The sequence below is a fragment of the Onychostruthus taczanowskii genome, unplaced genomic scaffold (assembly GCF_017590055.1).
Source record: "Onychostruthus taczanowskii isolate IOZ18803 unplaced genomic scaffold, ASM1759005v1 scaffold6, whole genome shotgun sequence".
NCBI classification, from domain to species: domain Eukaryota; kingdom Metazoa; phylum Chordata; class Aves; order Passeriformes; family Passeridae; genus Onychostruthus; species Onychostruthus taczanowskii.
In genome coordinates, this window is record NW_024503679.1 from 8,765,785 (window position 1) to 8,778,647 (window position 12,863).

The following is a 12,863-nucleotide window of genomic DNA, read 5'->3' on the forward strand; positions in this document are numbered from 1 at the left end:
GGCTTACATAGCACGTCAGAAATCAAATCAGGGCCAAATGAGCATAACTGTTGCCATTTTAATACTCCCTCACATGGGCTGAGCATCACATGTTTTGACATAGCCTTTAACTTTAAAATTATGGCCCAAAGGCCACATATTTATAGGGTCATTCCCTGTTCTTTTAGATACCTTCTTGGGTCGTTATGCCTCCTTTACAGGAAATTAAGACCAAATACTGGTATTTTATTGAGACCCAATACAGGTGAGATTTCTGTGGATGATGTGGTCTATGTTGGCAGTTCATGTTCTGTCAGATTAGTTCTAGAGTATTTCCTTCAGTTAATGAAAAAATACTACTTGCTCTTAGAAATATAAAATGTATTTGGAGGAACTAGGATTTAAAATGAACTAGAATCTATTCCCATCACCCTTAAGAAATTCCAACTCGTTAGGACAAAATGCAATTTAAATTTCTACAGAAGCAGGAATTGCTTGCAAATTGCAGGTTATTTCTTGTGCAATTTGAAATATCATCTTGGTAGAATCTCATTTATGCTGCACTTTTGAACAGCAAATTTAAATCCAAACACAATCTCTCCTGTTTCCTCTTTTGTTTATATTACTTCTGAGTCAGCAAGGCACTGAAAGAATTGCTGAGTGTTTATAGGGGTGATGTTTATAGGGCTGTTGGGTAGAGTTTGGCCCTATCTAGTTGTAACACTGAACTGTGTTCTGGGGAGCTGCAGTTCAGTGACCAGGTTTTGTTACTCAGCTCCTGCAGAGCTGGTGAGGTTTTGTCCTGCAGCTGTCTAGTGAGAAATACAACTGCACGGGGCATCTGTGTGGAACAGGAAGTGATAACACGTTTGGGGTTTTTAAAATATCATTGAAAGTACCATTACTTAACACTTCATCAGCATTTATCTAATACTTAATACATACAAGTATTTGGTTTACCACAGCCTTTTCTCTCATGGGAGAAAATAATCATTGCATGCTTCAGTGTGGTAGTGGGAACAGAGGGGTGTGGGCTTGCTGTTCTCAAGAGTCAGAAATTTTGGAGACTGAGAAATTTTATACATCCCTCTTCATTTCAGGGTGAGAATGTGTGAAACCAAATCTCTTTGGTCTTGTGGTGGACTGGACTTTTCTCGGGATTGCTGACATCCAGAGCTGGCATCTCATGCTGCAAGGTGTTATGGTGCCCTAGGGAGCCCTTGAAAAGCAGGGTGAAATGGGAATGATGGTCTTGGTTTGGACAAGGCATGAAGAAACCTCATTTCTCTGCAAAGCAAAGGCGTGCTAAAGGAGTCTCCTGCAGCACCTTGTACAAGGTACCTGACATGGTTTTCTTGGAAGGGACAGGTTTCTCCCCCTACCCTATTTACAAAGCCTCATTTCTTGGGAGAGCTCAAGGGCTGTCAGAAAGATGGTAAATATTGTCATGAAAGGAGGAAAAAGAATTATTGCAAAGACTGAATTACTTGGCCAAAGGTGAGAGAGGAAACCAGACTAGACATGGAGATAAATTCTCTGTCTTTTATGTGTGTGGCTTGTACTTTAACCACACTGCCATTCTCTTTTCTATATATCCAGTAATGTGGTAATTGGGATGCTGGCCAAGGGGAGGCAGGGAGAGGATTGCAGCAGTTGTCCTTATCAATTGTTAGGCAATGATTTCACAATTGTAGCTCATTTTCTTCACTGTGAAGCTGAGAGATGGGCTGTAGTGCACCACTGCTGTCTGCAAACACCAGCATAATCATATCCTGCTCCTGCTTCTGCTAAAAGATAAGCACAATATCATGAAAAATGAGATTTCTTTCCTAAACAAGAAAAGATTTATAATGGTCAAACACTCAAGGTATGCCTAGCAAATACCAAAACCTAAATCCTTTGCAATGGTCTTCAAGATGCTGTCATTTCCCTGATAACTTGGGCCCAGAGTTCAGCTCACAGCCTTTTGTAACTGGAACAAGCAGGTTTATTTCACTATACCACGAGTCCGTGTTTTCTCACAGCAGCCCTGATCCCTGCCTTGCAGCTTATCTTGGGAAGGAAAAAAAATCAAACCTTTGTTTAATGTTGGCTAATAGCATTAAAGTTGCAGCAGGATGTCTATTAACCTGCTCTGACGCATCTGCTTGAGGCAGCAGCCTGGAGGTGCCAGGCCAGGGCAGCTTCCATGAAGGGGAGCCTTACCAGGACTTGGGTCAAGGGCCTGCCAGATCTGAGGCCCCACATTTATGTTTGCACCCACCCTGTGAGCAGCTGGACGTGCAGTTTGGTGAGGTCTGAACAGTGCTGGGTGTCACTAATGGCCAGCTTGGAATAAACCTGCCCCAGAGTGACGTCAAATGCCCCGTCTGTGACACTGGGGCCTTCCCTCTGGTCTGCCTTCCCTCGATGGCCTGAGCTCAGCCTGGAGCTTTCCACTCTGGGGGTATTTGCAGGACCTCTCCGGTCTGCTGGACCACCTACTTCTGTGAGCCTGATGTGTCCTCTCTATTGAGTTTACTTGAATCTGGCCCTGTTTCAAGGAACTCAGGCAGAGCCCACAAGCAATACAGTGCAACTTCCTTAGGAAGCAAAATAAGAAACAGTTTTTAGCTTTCCTGGCTGGTCCAGAAGTAGTAAAAGTAATTTCAGACATGTTCGAGGTACTCTCTGTTTGCCTCTGTGTTAGAAACGCAAAGAGCTGTTTTGTCCCTGTGGCTCTCCATTTTCCAGCAGCTCCTGTTCTCCTGCAGAGGTGAGTGTTGCTCCTGCTGCTTTCTGAGGGACAAGCTCCAGCAGGCCGTGGGCGATCCCAAAATAAAAAAGGAAACTGATACCCAGCTGCAATTACAGCTCTCACTTCCTGATCTCCGCTCCTGGGCTGTACTTCAAAGCCATCTTTAGACCCATTCTGCACTTTCCCTTTTCTTTTTCATCCTTTATTTCCTTTCCTGGTGGACTTTGACATCAGGACTGCAGATGCACAAACGGGCTTGGTGTTGGGGCTACATCCTCCAGCTGCAGGTCTCCTCCAGATGGGGGAAAGAGCCATCACCCGTTACAGGGAAAACCACCAGGCTGCAGAGACAAATGTGTCTGGCCTGTCATTGCCCAAGAAGCTCGTGACTCATCCATGGGGAGAGTTCTGATTTCCTAAATTAGTTTGGAGTAAACCAAGCTGTGGGCTATCCTTCCTGTGATCTGACACAACTCGAAACAGATGTCTGGTTTACACTGAAGGTTGAAGCTGAAAACCTTGTGAGTTTGCTTCTCTACAGCAACCATAGGAAAGTTTATCTTATGTTATGCTGTGTATGTGGAAAGTGTTTCCTTTGATTGCTGTTTTAAATTAGGAAATGGCCAATTCAAAACCAAAAAAACCTGTGAAAATTACTGCCACAGAATGTCATCAAAGCAGAAGACATAACATGGACACCTACGTGGATAATGAGTTGCAGCACTTTTGCCTGGTATTTAATGCAAGCAAACTCCAGAAGGCTGGGTTTTCTTACTCTGGAACATAGCTAATATGTCACTAAATGGGTGACATGTAAAGAGAAACCAGAGAAAAAAACAAAATGCAAAACAGTTTGATATTTTGGGCAGGCCCCTCTCCTGCTCTCTTAAAATTCGAATGGCCATTAGTGATTAGAGATTTTTTTGCCCAAGAGAATTAAAGGAATGGGGGGAAAAAGGGTCCTTGAAGCTGCTGTAATAAACAGCCCTTGTGAATAATTGGGGCAAGGATTGTACAGTGCCCTCCCAGTTCCTGTCCCACAGCCTGCCTGGGGCTGAGCTGACTCCAGCTGGGCAGGGAGGGCTGGCCAGAGCTGCCCGGGGAGCCAGGACTGAGAACCCTGGGGTTCTGGGCTGGGAAAGCTCTGTGCCTCTCAAAAAATGACCTGGGCATACAAAATCACAGAAAGGGACATTTAAACTTGGTGAATATTTGTAGCAGAGTCTTCTAGCTGGGAAGGGAGTACCTCACTTGGGTTATTGCTGGTTTGGACAGTGAGTTCATGTGAATGATTTCAAAAGGGACAAAACTTGCTCAGCTGGGCTGCTGCACTTGTGCATGTGGGGCTAAATCAGCTTTGCCTTTCCTTGAGTTTCTGTGAGCAAATCATAGAAGGAGCCTGCCTGTCAGTACAGAGGTGAAAGTTTGGGAAGATATCAAACCTCTCCAGTGCTTTTTTTCCTGGTTAAGATACTAATGCTGAGTATTGCTGGTTTCACAGCATAGGAGGGGAAACTGAGGCACAGGGCTTTTAATTTACCTCTTGAAATCACAAAATCACTGGTAGAGACAAGCTAAGTTGCTGGTTTCCCAATGTGCACTCATCTTTTGCCTTGCTCTCTCCCTAAAGACATACCTATGCCCTCATGATTCTTGCCTTTTTTGTCACATTTGTCTTCACTTCCTTGAAATAAATACATAATCAAGCAATGTGTACACTGGGCTCAGTGGGATATACCCTACTCAGTGTTTGAGGGCCTGTAGCTCTTATGTCCCAACAAGACAGACACTTCCAGTTACTGACAGTTTCAATAAAATGTAATCTCAAACTACTTAAAAACTGTTGAGAAATATCTCATTAAATCCTAAGTAACTAATAATGAGAATAATTGAGCATATGATCTCAACCAAATCACTTATGCACTTTGTGCATCAGTGGCAGAAAGAGGTCAAAAAATCAGATTCCTATATGGCTGATTTTTAATGATGCTGCCAATGTGAGCATTGGATTAGAATATTTTATATTTGAACAGAATGAACTTTAATCTTCCTGCATAGTTGCCACTCTCTGCCTCCAAAATAAAAAATAAAAAATTGTTTCCTGACATATAGAAAGAAAAGTTGCATATCAGAGGGAGGGGGGGAAAAGTGGCCTTAATTTCCCAGAGTAGCCAGCAACCCTGGATTCCTCTTTTTTTCTTTAAAGAGAGGCTTTTCCTGAGACAGACCAACTGGCTGCCCTGAAAATGAAGCCATGTTTATCTTTGAATAGATGTCAGAGATCACAGTTGGTTTCGAAATTTTAGGGCACCAGCTATCTGCAGTGGCACTGCCTGATACACAGTGCAAACAGAACAAAGAGGGTCGATAATTTGTTATCTCCTTTTATTTATATTTATTGTGGCCCTTCTCTCTAACGTGTACGTCTGTTTGGAGAGAAACGTCACTGCCTAAATTGAGTGTGCTCCTTCAGGTTCATTGTTGCTCCTGAGAAAAATACTCCATTTGCTTGAGAAAGCTCCTGTATGCAGTGTTGTGGTATCACCTGATTTTTACTGACTCTGGCAGGGAGTGGATGCTATTTTGTAAATTCATCCCTATTTTATGTAGACTTTTGAGCATGAGTGGAATTTCTTTAAGCTGAGCGTGTGGCAGATGAAAGTCTTATGGGCACCTGGATGGGAACTTGTGATCTCTGCTGAAAAATATCCTGTGGGCATTACCCACCCAGCCTGCTGGGGTACAGGGTCTATGCATCCTTAGAGAAAAATGTTAGGGGTTTGACCCCGCTGGCATTCACAGAGCCTTGTGGGTTTGTATTTGGCCCCTGAATGTCTGCTGGAAGCTTTGAATCAATCAAAATTTATCTCTCTCAGCTCAGAACAGTCAGCCTCCTGCCATCTTCTCTGGGCTTCTTTCTTCTAATAAAAATATTTACCTACCCAAGCAAGAAGTTGAATGTAAGTTGGCTTTATTACTGTAGTGACGTTGAATGGTTGGTTGCTGGGTGACCTTGCTTCTGATTTTATGGTCTAGGCCAGCTCTGGCAGCAGAGAGGTGTGGCCACGTACTTCACTCTGCTGTCAGCTTCTCCTGAGATGATCAGAGGCTCAGTGTCAGCTTTCCTGGGAAGTTGTAAACGTCTGCCATTTGTTATGTGAAAACCTGGATCCGTCAGGAAGGGCTGAAGGAGGTAAATGCCTGAGAAGAGGAACTATTAAGGCTTAAAAGAAAGGCCAAGCTCTGTGAAATCCAGCACGGAACCAGGATCTGCACCCTTGGATTAGACCAGTGACCATAAAACCAACATGTGACTTATTGCAGGGCTTTCACAAACTGGGATACTGGAGCCTGCACGGTTTGCTTTGCTTTAGCTTGGAAGATGATTTAATGTTTTTTATTGGAGAACAAAGTTTTGCAACTAATCAGACATGGAAGAAAATGAAGGAGCAGATATTTTGGAAACCAGCTCTGTCTCTAATGGTCCTTGGTGCAAGGTGAGAACTTTTATTCCCCCTCCTCCCTCAGTCACAGAAAATATTATCTTTCTGCTGTTTACAAGTGACTTCAGTAAACCATTGCCCTTGGACCAGACTGAATGCAACCTCTGCATCAGCTTTGTAAACAACTTCACAAATTCCTTAAAGCAAGGCTGTGCTAAACATTAGGAAGAGAAATGAAATGGTGATGTGTGTGGTTAAGCGTCTGTCATCCACCTCACTGGAAGTTTCAAATATCTGAGTAACTGTAGGTTTCTGTGCTGTGGAAACGACCTAAATAGTTTTTTTAGGTGCTTGGACAATCCAGAAATTTCATGTGATTTTAGCAAAGCCACTGCTTTAAGATTTGCAGGTCAAATATGTTGAATAAAACCATAGCAAGCACAGGGTAAGATAAGCATTAACTCGGGCAAACAAATTGCCAATTTAACTGCATGGAACTCGGTGTCCAGCAGCAATTGCTCCCACTCCCCCAGAGCTCACTCAGAGCATTCAGCCTCCCAAACGGGTCAGCTGTGCTTCTTGTCAAATCCCAGCAGTGACGTTCAGAGATTGTTTTCTGTTTGCTTGTGTTTGTAATTTGATCTCATGTAATAACATTGTCCTCGGCTCACATATAACCACGGGGGTAACTCTGACATCCTGCCTGAAAAAAACCACCTTGTTGATTCCTGTGCTTCATGTTTGAAAGATTTCCAGTTGGGACAGGTTGGCGTGTTTATATTAATCTCATCCTGTTACTTGAAACTAAACCATAAGCATTTTGGAGGTTGGACATTCGACTTCCATTTTGGTTCCCCCAAAAATACTGGGGTTTGTTATCTTCACAAGTTTTGGAGGGCACTCATGGAAGATTTTCTGTTACTTGTGCTGAGGCCAGGATTTCAGTCCAGCCCTTTGTGCTATGGAGAAGGAGTCTCTGGGAGGTCATGTCAGAAATGTGCCAGTTTAGATTTGAGCTCAGTATTGCCTTTTCTTCAATAGGAGTTACTGAAAACTAAGACAGAGAACTAAGGAAACTGGAAATCTGAAAATATCTGAGTGCTTGCTCCTTGTTGAAAAATATTCTTAGTAAATACAGATGTGTATCTAACGAAAAGAAATTTGAAGAGCTGGTCAAGCAGAAGAAACAAAACCACCATTTCCTATTGGAACATCTCAGCACTGATTGCTTGGTGCATCTCCCATGGCACTGCCCAGACTCATCAGTGCTGGGGTCCTTCATTTCAGCCTGTCTAACAAAAACTAAAAATTCTGCTGCTGCATTTGCTGTTTGCTGTGCTTATTTTTTGTTTACAAAGTTGGATATCCAGTTGAAAGGCAGAAGCAACACTCAGGGGAAAAAAAAAAAAAGGGACAAAACAATGAGAGTAGTTTGTAAACATGAAGGCCGAAAATTATTCACCTCAAATATTTGGCACAATAACAAAATACGTTCACGGAACTCTAGAGCAGTTTGCAATCAAAAAGTCTGTGGTTTTGTAGTATATATTATTCATTTCAGATCGTGATTTCTGTGGAAGTGGAGGACTAGAAACTGATTTCTGGGAGTAGTGTGCTCAGTCAGTTTTTACTACATCTGCAAATGTGCCTATTGGTGCTTTTTTAGACACAGATTATAATTCATGGGAGCCCCTGTGCAGGATGCATGGTTGTGGCAGGAGAGAATATCTTGAATAACAACATGCACTCTATCATGGCCTAAAAGTTCACTGAGTAGGTGGAGATTTACATACTATTGTTTTGTGGCTCATAGAATATGATTTTCTTTCGGTGAACCTGATATTTTCTAGTTTTTCCTTTAAAAAATGGGAAAAACTCCCCCCTGCCCTCGATAAAATCTACAGGATTTTTTCAACCATATTTTAGTTATATTGGTTGCAGTCATAAAATTTTTACTTCACAGTGATAGCACATTTATTTCTCAATAAATATTGAGAAATAATATTGAGAATAGCTCATAATTCAGCTGTTCAGCAACTTCCTTCGCATCTTTCAAGTGCAAATTTGTGTTTGCAAATAACTTTGTCTGCCTCTCATTGTGGGTACAAGTGTTCCTCATTAGAGCTTTTTGTCAGCATCCCAAAATGTGGTAATTGAAGATCCAGCTACAAATATTTCTGTTTGTGTTTCCTATCTTAGTGTTTAGTTTAAGAGGGTTGATTCTTAAGCAAAAGTGTGTTGATGTTCTGTTGTTTATGTTTATTATAAAATCATAAAATGCTGTCATTTTCTGTGGTTAGCCCGGGCTGCGCCTGTGCTGTGGCTGAGCACGGAGACCTGCACGTGGGCTGGCTTGCACCAGGGCCAGCAGGGCCTTGCTGTCATACAATTCTAAAGGCACTTAGAGGTTTTTAAATGAAAAAGAACGGGTTAGTTATTAACTTGAAGAAATATCTGATTTTAGAGAACAGAAGATTACAAAACAAACTGGATTTTCACCAGCTCCTGAAGGGCAAACAGTGCACGACTCTCCCCATTTCCCCGCAGTGTGTGTTTGTGTTGAAGCTTTTTCACTCTCATAGTACTTGATGTAAATGTTAATTAGCACTCCAGGGGAAATGTGTTAACAAATGTACCTTTGACACAGGTCCACAGCTATGCTTTGCTCTGTAGCTGCAGGCTGGAGAGATTAGCTGGCAAAGTAGCTGGTGCAGCTTTTGAGGAAACTCTTCAAACAGGAGCTCAGGGGAGCTTGCTGAGCTTTTGGACTTTGCTGCTCTGCTGCACTCAGGCTGCTCTTGCCGCTCTACAGAAGCAGTGCTGGCTAAAATATGAGCACTTCTAAGAAAGAAGAGCAACGTCCTAGAGAAGGGATATTTCTAACCATTAAAAGGCTTCAAATAAGACTGCCTGGGCTATGGCTTTCATGTGATGAAGAAAAAATGACAGCACAAACTTTGTGGCAGAATTTATCCTTCTCCTCCCCCAGTGCTGATCTTGATTAGCAATAAATAAGGGTGGTAAAGTAATTCCAGTAAGTTGTTAGAGTAGAAAGGTAACAGTAGTGCATTCATAAACACATTTACCTCATCACTGTACTTCTTTGCCTTTCCATAAACAGCTGGGCAGAGATTCAGAAATGGAAATCATTCACAGGCCGGGATTTTTCAGCCGTATTCAAACCTGCCTCAGCTCAGGTTAGCATGCAGATATATTGGTGGTTTCTGGCCTGATTAATTCCAGAACCTGCCATGACTTCTGTGAAAACATATGCAGAGCCACTTCTCAAGACTTGGGTAGTTCAGCTATTCATTTCTGTGCAGCATCCAATCCTGATTTGTCCCTGCTGAGGAACAGCTCACACTTAAGGCACACTGAGAAGAGTCCAAGGTCATTAACCACTCTCTGGAAACAAGGTCGGTGATTTCAGCCCAGCCCTCCTGAAGCTGGTCTGGGGTTTGCAATAGTGATGAAAACCCTGCTGAAGGAGCATGCCTGTGCCTCCAAGAGCAAAGGGAAAAACTGCTGCTGGGAGTCCCCTCCTTCCCTGGAGCAGGATGTTGCATGAAGAATGCTGGTGTTATCACATGGCTCTTGATCAGCTGGGCTAACCCTGCACCCTTCTGGTGCTGCCCTCAGTGGGTATTTACAACAAGGGTGCCTCATACTTTTTTCCTTCCTGTAAGATGGGGTTTTTTTGGCCCTATGGGGAGTTTCAAACCAGTGAGCTATTGCTGGTGAGGGGCCATTAGCCTTTGTTTCAGAGCTGACTGAGGTTTTCAGGGACTTCAGCAAGAAATAGGAGGGTGAGCAGGATGTGAACTAATGCATATCTGAGTGGTGAGCAGCCCACAGGACATGGTTCAGAGCCCCTGGGCAAGCCTGACCTCTAACTAGGTCAGCCATGGAGAGGACTGCTGCTTTCTGTTCACCACGTGTCCAGGCTACAAGTGTGAACCAGGCTGTGCAGAGTGTACTTGGATTCTTTGTCCCAGCCATGCCTTCAGCTTGGCTTGGCCTGTGGGCTGGGACAGCCCTGAGATGCTTTCCTGGCAGAGGGAGTTCATGGGTGCACTCTTATTTTGAACAGCAGGTGAAAGGAACACCAACCTGTTTCACAGCGGGAGGTCTCCTCACTTTAAATTGCTGCTAAATAAATGTGCCCTTGACTGGGTTAAATATGTCCAAAGCTACTGGATGGAAGCCCTCTGGCAGGGTGGTGCCTGAAGATGCTGCTACTTGGGAAGAGTTTCCCTGTGTGAAACTGCTCCCTCCTTGCCCCTGCAGGGAGCCCCCCAAACCCACCGAGGGCGAGGCAGCGAGCAGGGCTGGGGACCCACAGCCCACAGCTCCTGAGCCTGCCCTGGAGGCTGCAGCTGCTGCTGCACTGACTCCAGCAGCCCCTCTGGGAGCATGGCTGGGTTTTGGCACCATCCAGCTGCCCATGAAGTGGTGACAGAGGTCAGACCTGAGCTACGCTGGTTGGTGCTACTTCATTAAGAGTGATGGGCTGGATTAGCATCTGGCCCTGCTTCTGCTGCAAAATTCCATGGGGGAGATGCTGGGCTTTGGGTTTTGCTGCCCAAAGAGGAAACAGCACATGGCACCTCCAGAGTCAGCTAGGGATAGGTTATAACCAAGCTTCTATGTCCTCTGGCAGTGACAAAATAGAGAATTAACTTTTATTGTTAAAACCCCCTTGTTTCAATAGCCCCCCTTCCCACCTGATTGCAATTAGTTTTCTCAGCTGCTATACTTTTGGTGTTTGTTTCTATATTCATAAATCTTGTCTTCCAAATTTTAGCAACAATAGATATACGAGTCAGCAATTGTCCAAGATCATGTAAAAATTGAGACTTTAGGGACAGCAGTTCCACCCAGAGAATTGCTGTCTATCTGGCTGCTTTGGTTTTGGTTCTTTCTGTAAGTAATCTGACTCCACAGTATCCAGCCAGAGGTTAAAATTCAGCTCAAGACAAGTGCAAAACTCTCCCAGGTTTTGATAAGTTGTTTGCTGTCTAACTCAGCAATAATCTGATTCTCACATTCAAGTAAACTGATCACCCAGCAGGAACTGGACTTCTGCCTTGTTGAAGGATGAATGTTGCTTTAGTTGCTCAAAAGAAAAACACACAAGAAATGCAAAATCCTTGTTGACTCAACAACTGAAAGAAACATCACAACACTTCCTAAATCAACACATGGCAATTCTCAAAACAAAGTCTGAACAGCAGCCAGAAGCTTACAAGGCAGGAGATGATGCTGTGACCAAACTGAGACCTTGAATCTTCCCTGCCTAAGCCATGGGGATGAGCTGGGATCTCTGTCTGGTGATGTTCATTCATGTCCCAGAAGAGCTGCTTGTGCATGAACCTACTTGCTTTGCAGTCAGGAAATTTAATTATTGCTTCCACAGTAGCCCTCAAAGAGTACCCTGTGCATAAAATATGCATTCATACCTGATATGTCCCATAATTTCTTCTGTTTCCGCATATGGAGGTAAGGTTAATGTTCCATACACTGTGGACAAATAGTAGTTGTCATGGGTACCATAGCCTTGAATTTCCTGTCTCCTGGGTGATTAAATTCCCCACAGTAATTTTACTTTATTGGTTTGTTTCTGTAACTCCTTATTTCCTTGGTTCGCTCTCCTTGAGGACATTTCACAGGCTGCTTGGATCTCCTCAGGCTTTTGCATTTCGTACCCCAGTTTCAGGAAGAATGGAGTGTTTTTCACAAGGTGTGTGAGGCAGAGTGGAGTGAAGCCCCCCCAGGGGCTCTGTGAGCCCCAGGCTCTGCAGTGCACACCCAGCTTGTGGAAATCCCAGCCCCGCTGAGCAGCCCACTCCAACACCTGTACAGCTCCAGCACTGCATTCCTGCTACCATGCTGGCTCTGTGTAGAGCACCTCCTCGTGCCTGTCTGCAGGAGACGTGGAGAACAACTTTATCTGTTCTCCCCAGGAGCCTGCTGCTGCTAACAGCCAGAGAGAGTGGTCAGCCTGCCCGCTGGAATTCACACAGAGAGTGCCAGCAGTGCCAGCAGGAATCTGATGGGCTTTGAGAGTTTCTGTCTCTGGCCCTACAATAACAAAAGGGCTACATTTGGCTGATGGGATTTGGGGGCCTTTGCTAGCTGCTCTGCCACAGCTCTACAAACTGTTCAGATGTTTAGGTTTATTCCATAATCCTAGCCCTTCAGAAAATGGCATAAAATAATATTGACATGGAAACAACAGCCTGTGAAAATGTAGCCTTAGCTGGTAAGTAAAATGAGTAAGTAGCTGTTAAATGCTAAATTTTATGCAACAGGCATAAAAAGACAGTGGGAGCTTTTGCTGTTTAATATGAAATGTTCTATAAATAAAGCTAGGTGGCTACATATTGACAAAGCTGGTCACCCCTAATTTAAGGCATGTCATAGGCAGTGGAAAAAGTGTTACCATAGGCCTGACTAATGTGGATAGAAATAGAGAGCAATTTGGAAAACTGAGGCTAGAATGGCATCAGTGTAAGTGCAGACCCTGCAGGCTGGATGTCAGTGCTGCCAGCTGAACAGCGCTTTCCTTCAACAGCTCCGTGGCACTGGCCTTGATTAACTGGCACTGGTTACTCTGCAGTCCTGATAACTAAAGCTGGAGTGTCATCTGCATTGTAATTAATATGCTCCTCCGCACCTAATTCATTCTGACAGTATAGATTAAT

At 43.9% G+C, this 12,863-nt stretch overlaps 1 protein-coding gene across 1 annotated transcript in view; it reads left to right on the forward strand.

The window, feature by feature from the left end:
• The first annotated feature begins 6,095 nt into the window (after window positions 1-6,095).
• PDE8A (phosphodiesterase 8A) overlaps window positions 6,096-12,863 on the forward strand; it is a 152,553-nt gene continuing 145,785 nt past the window's right edge. Inside the window, exon 1 of the mRNA XM_041418858.1 lies at window positions 6,096-6,213. Within this exon, the coding sequence (XP_041274792.1) occupies window positions 6,148-6,213 (66 nt within the window). The 5' untranslated portion in view covers window positions 6,096-6,147. The remainder of the gene's footprint in view (window positions 6,214-12,863) is intronic.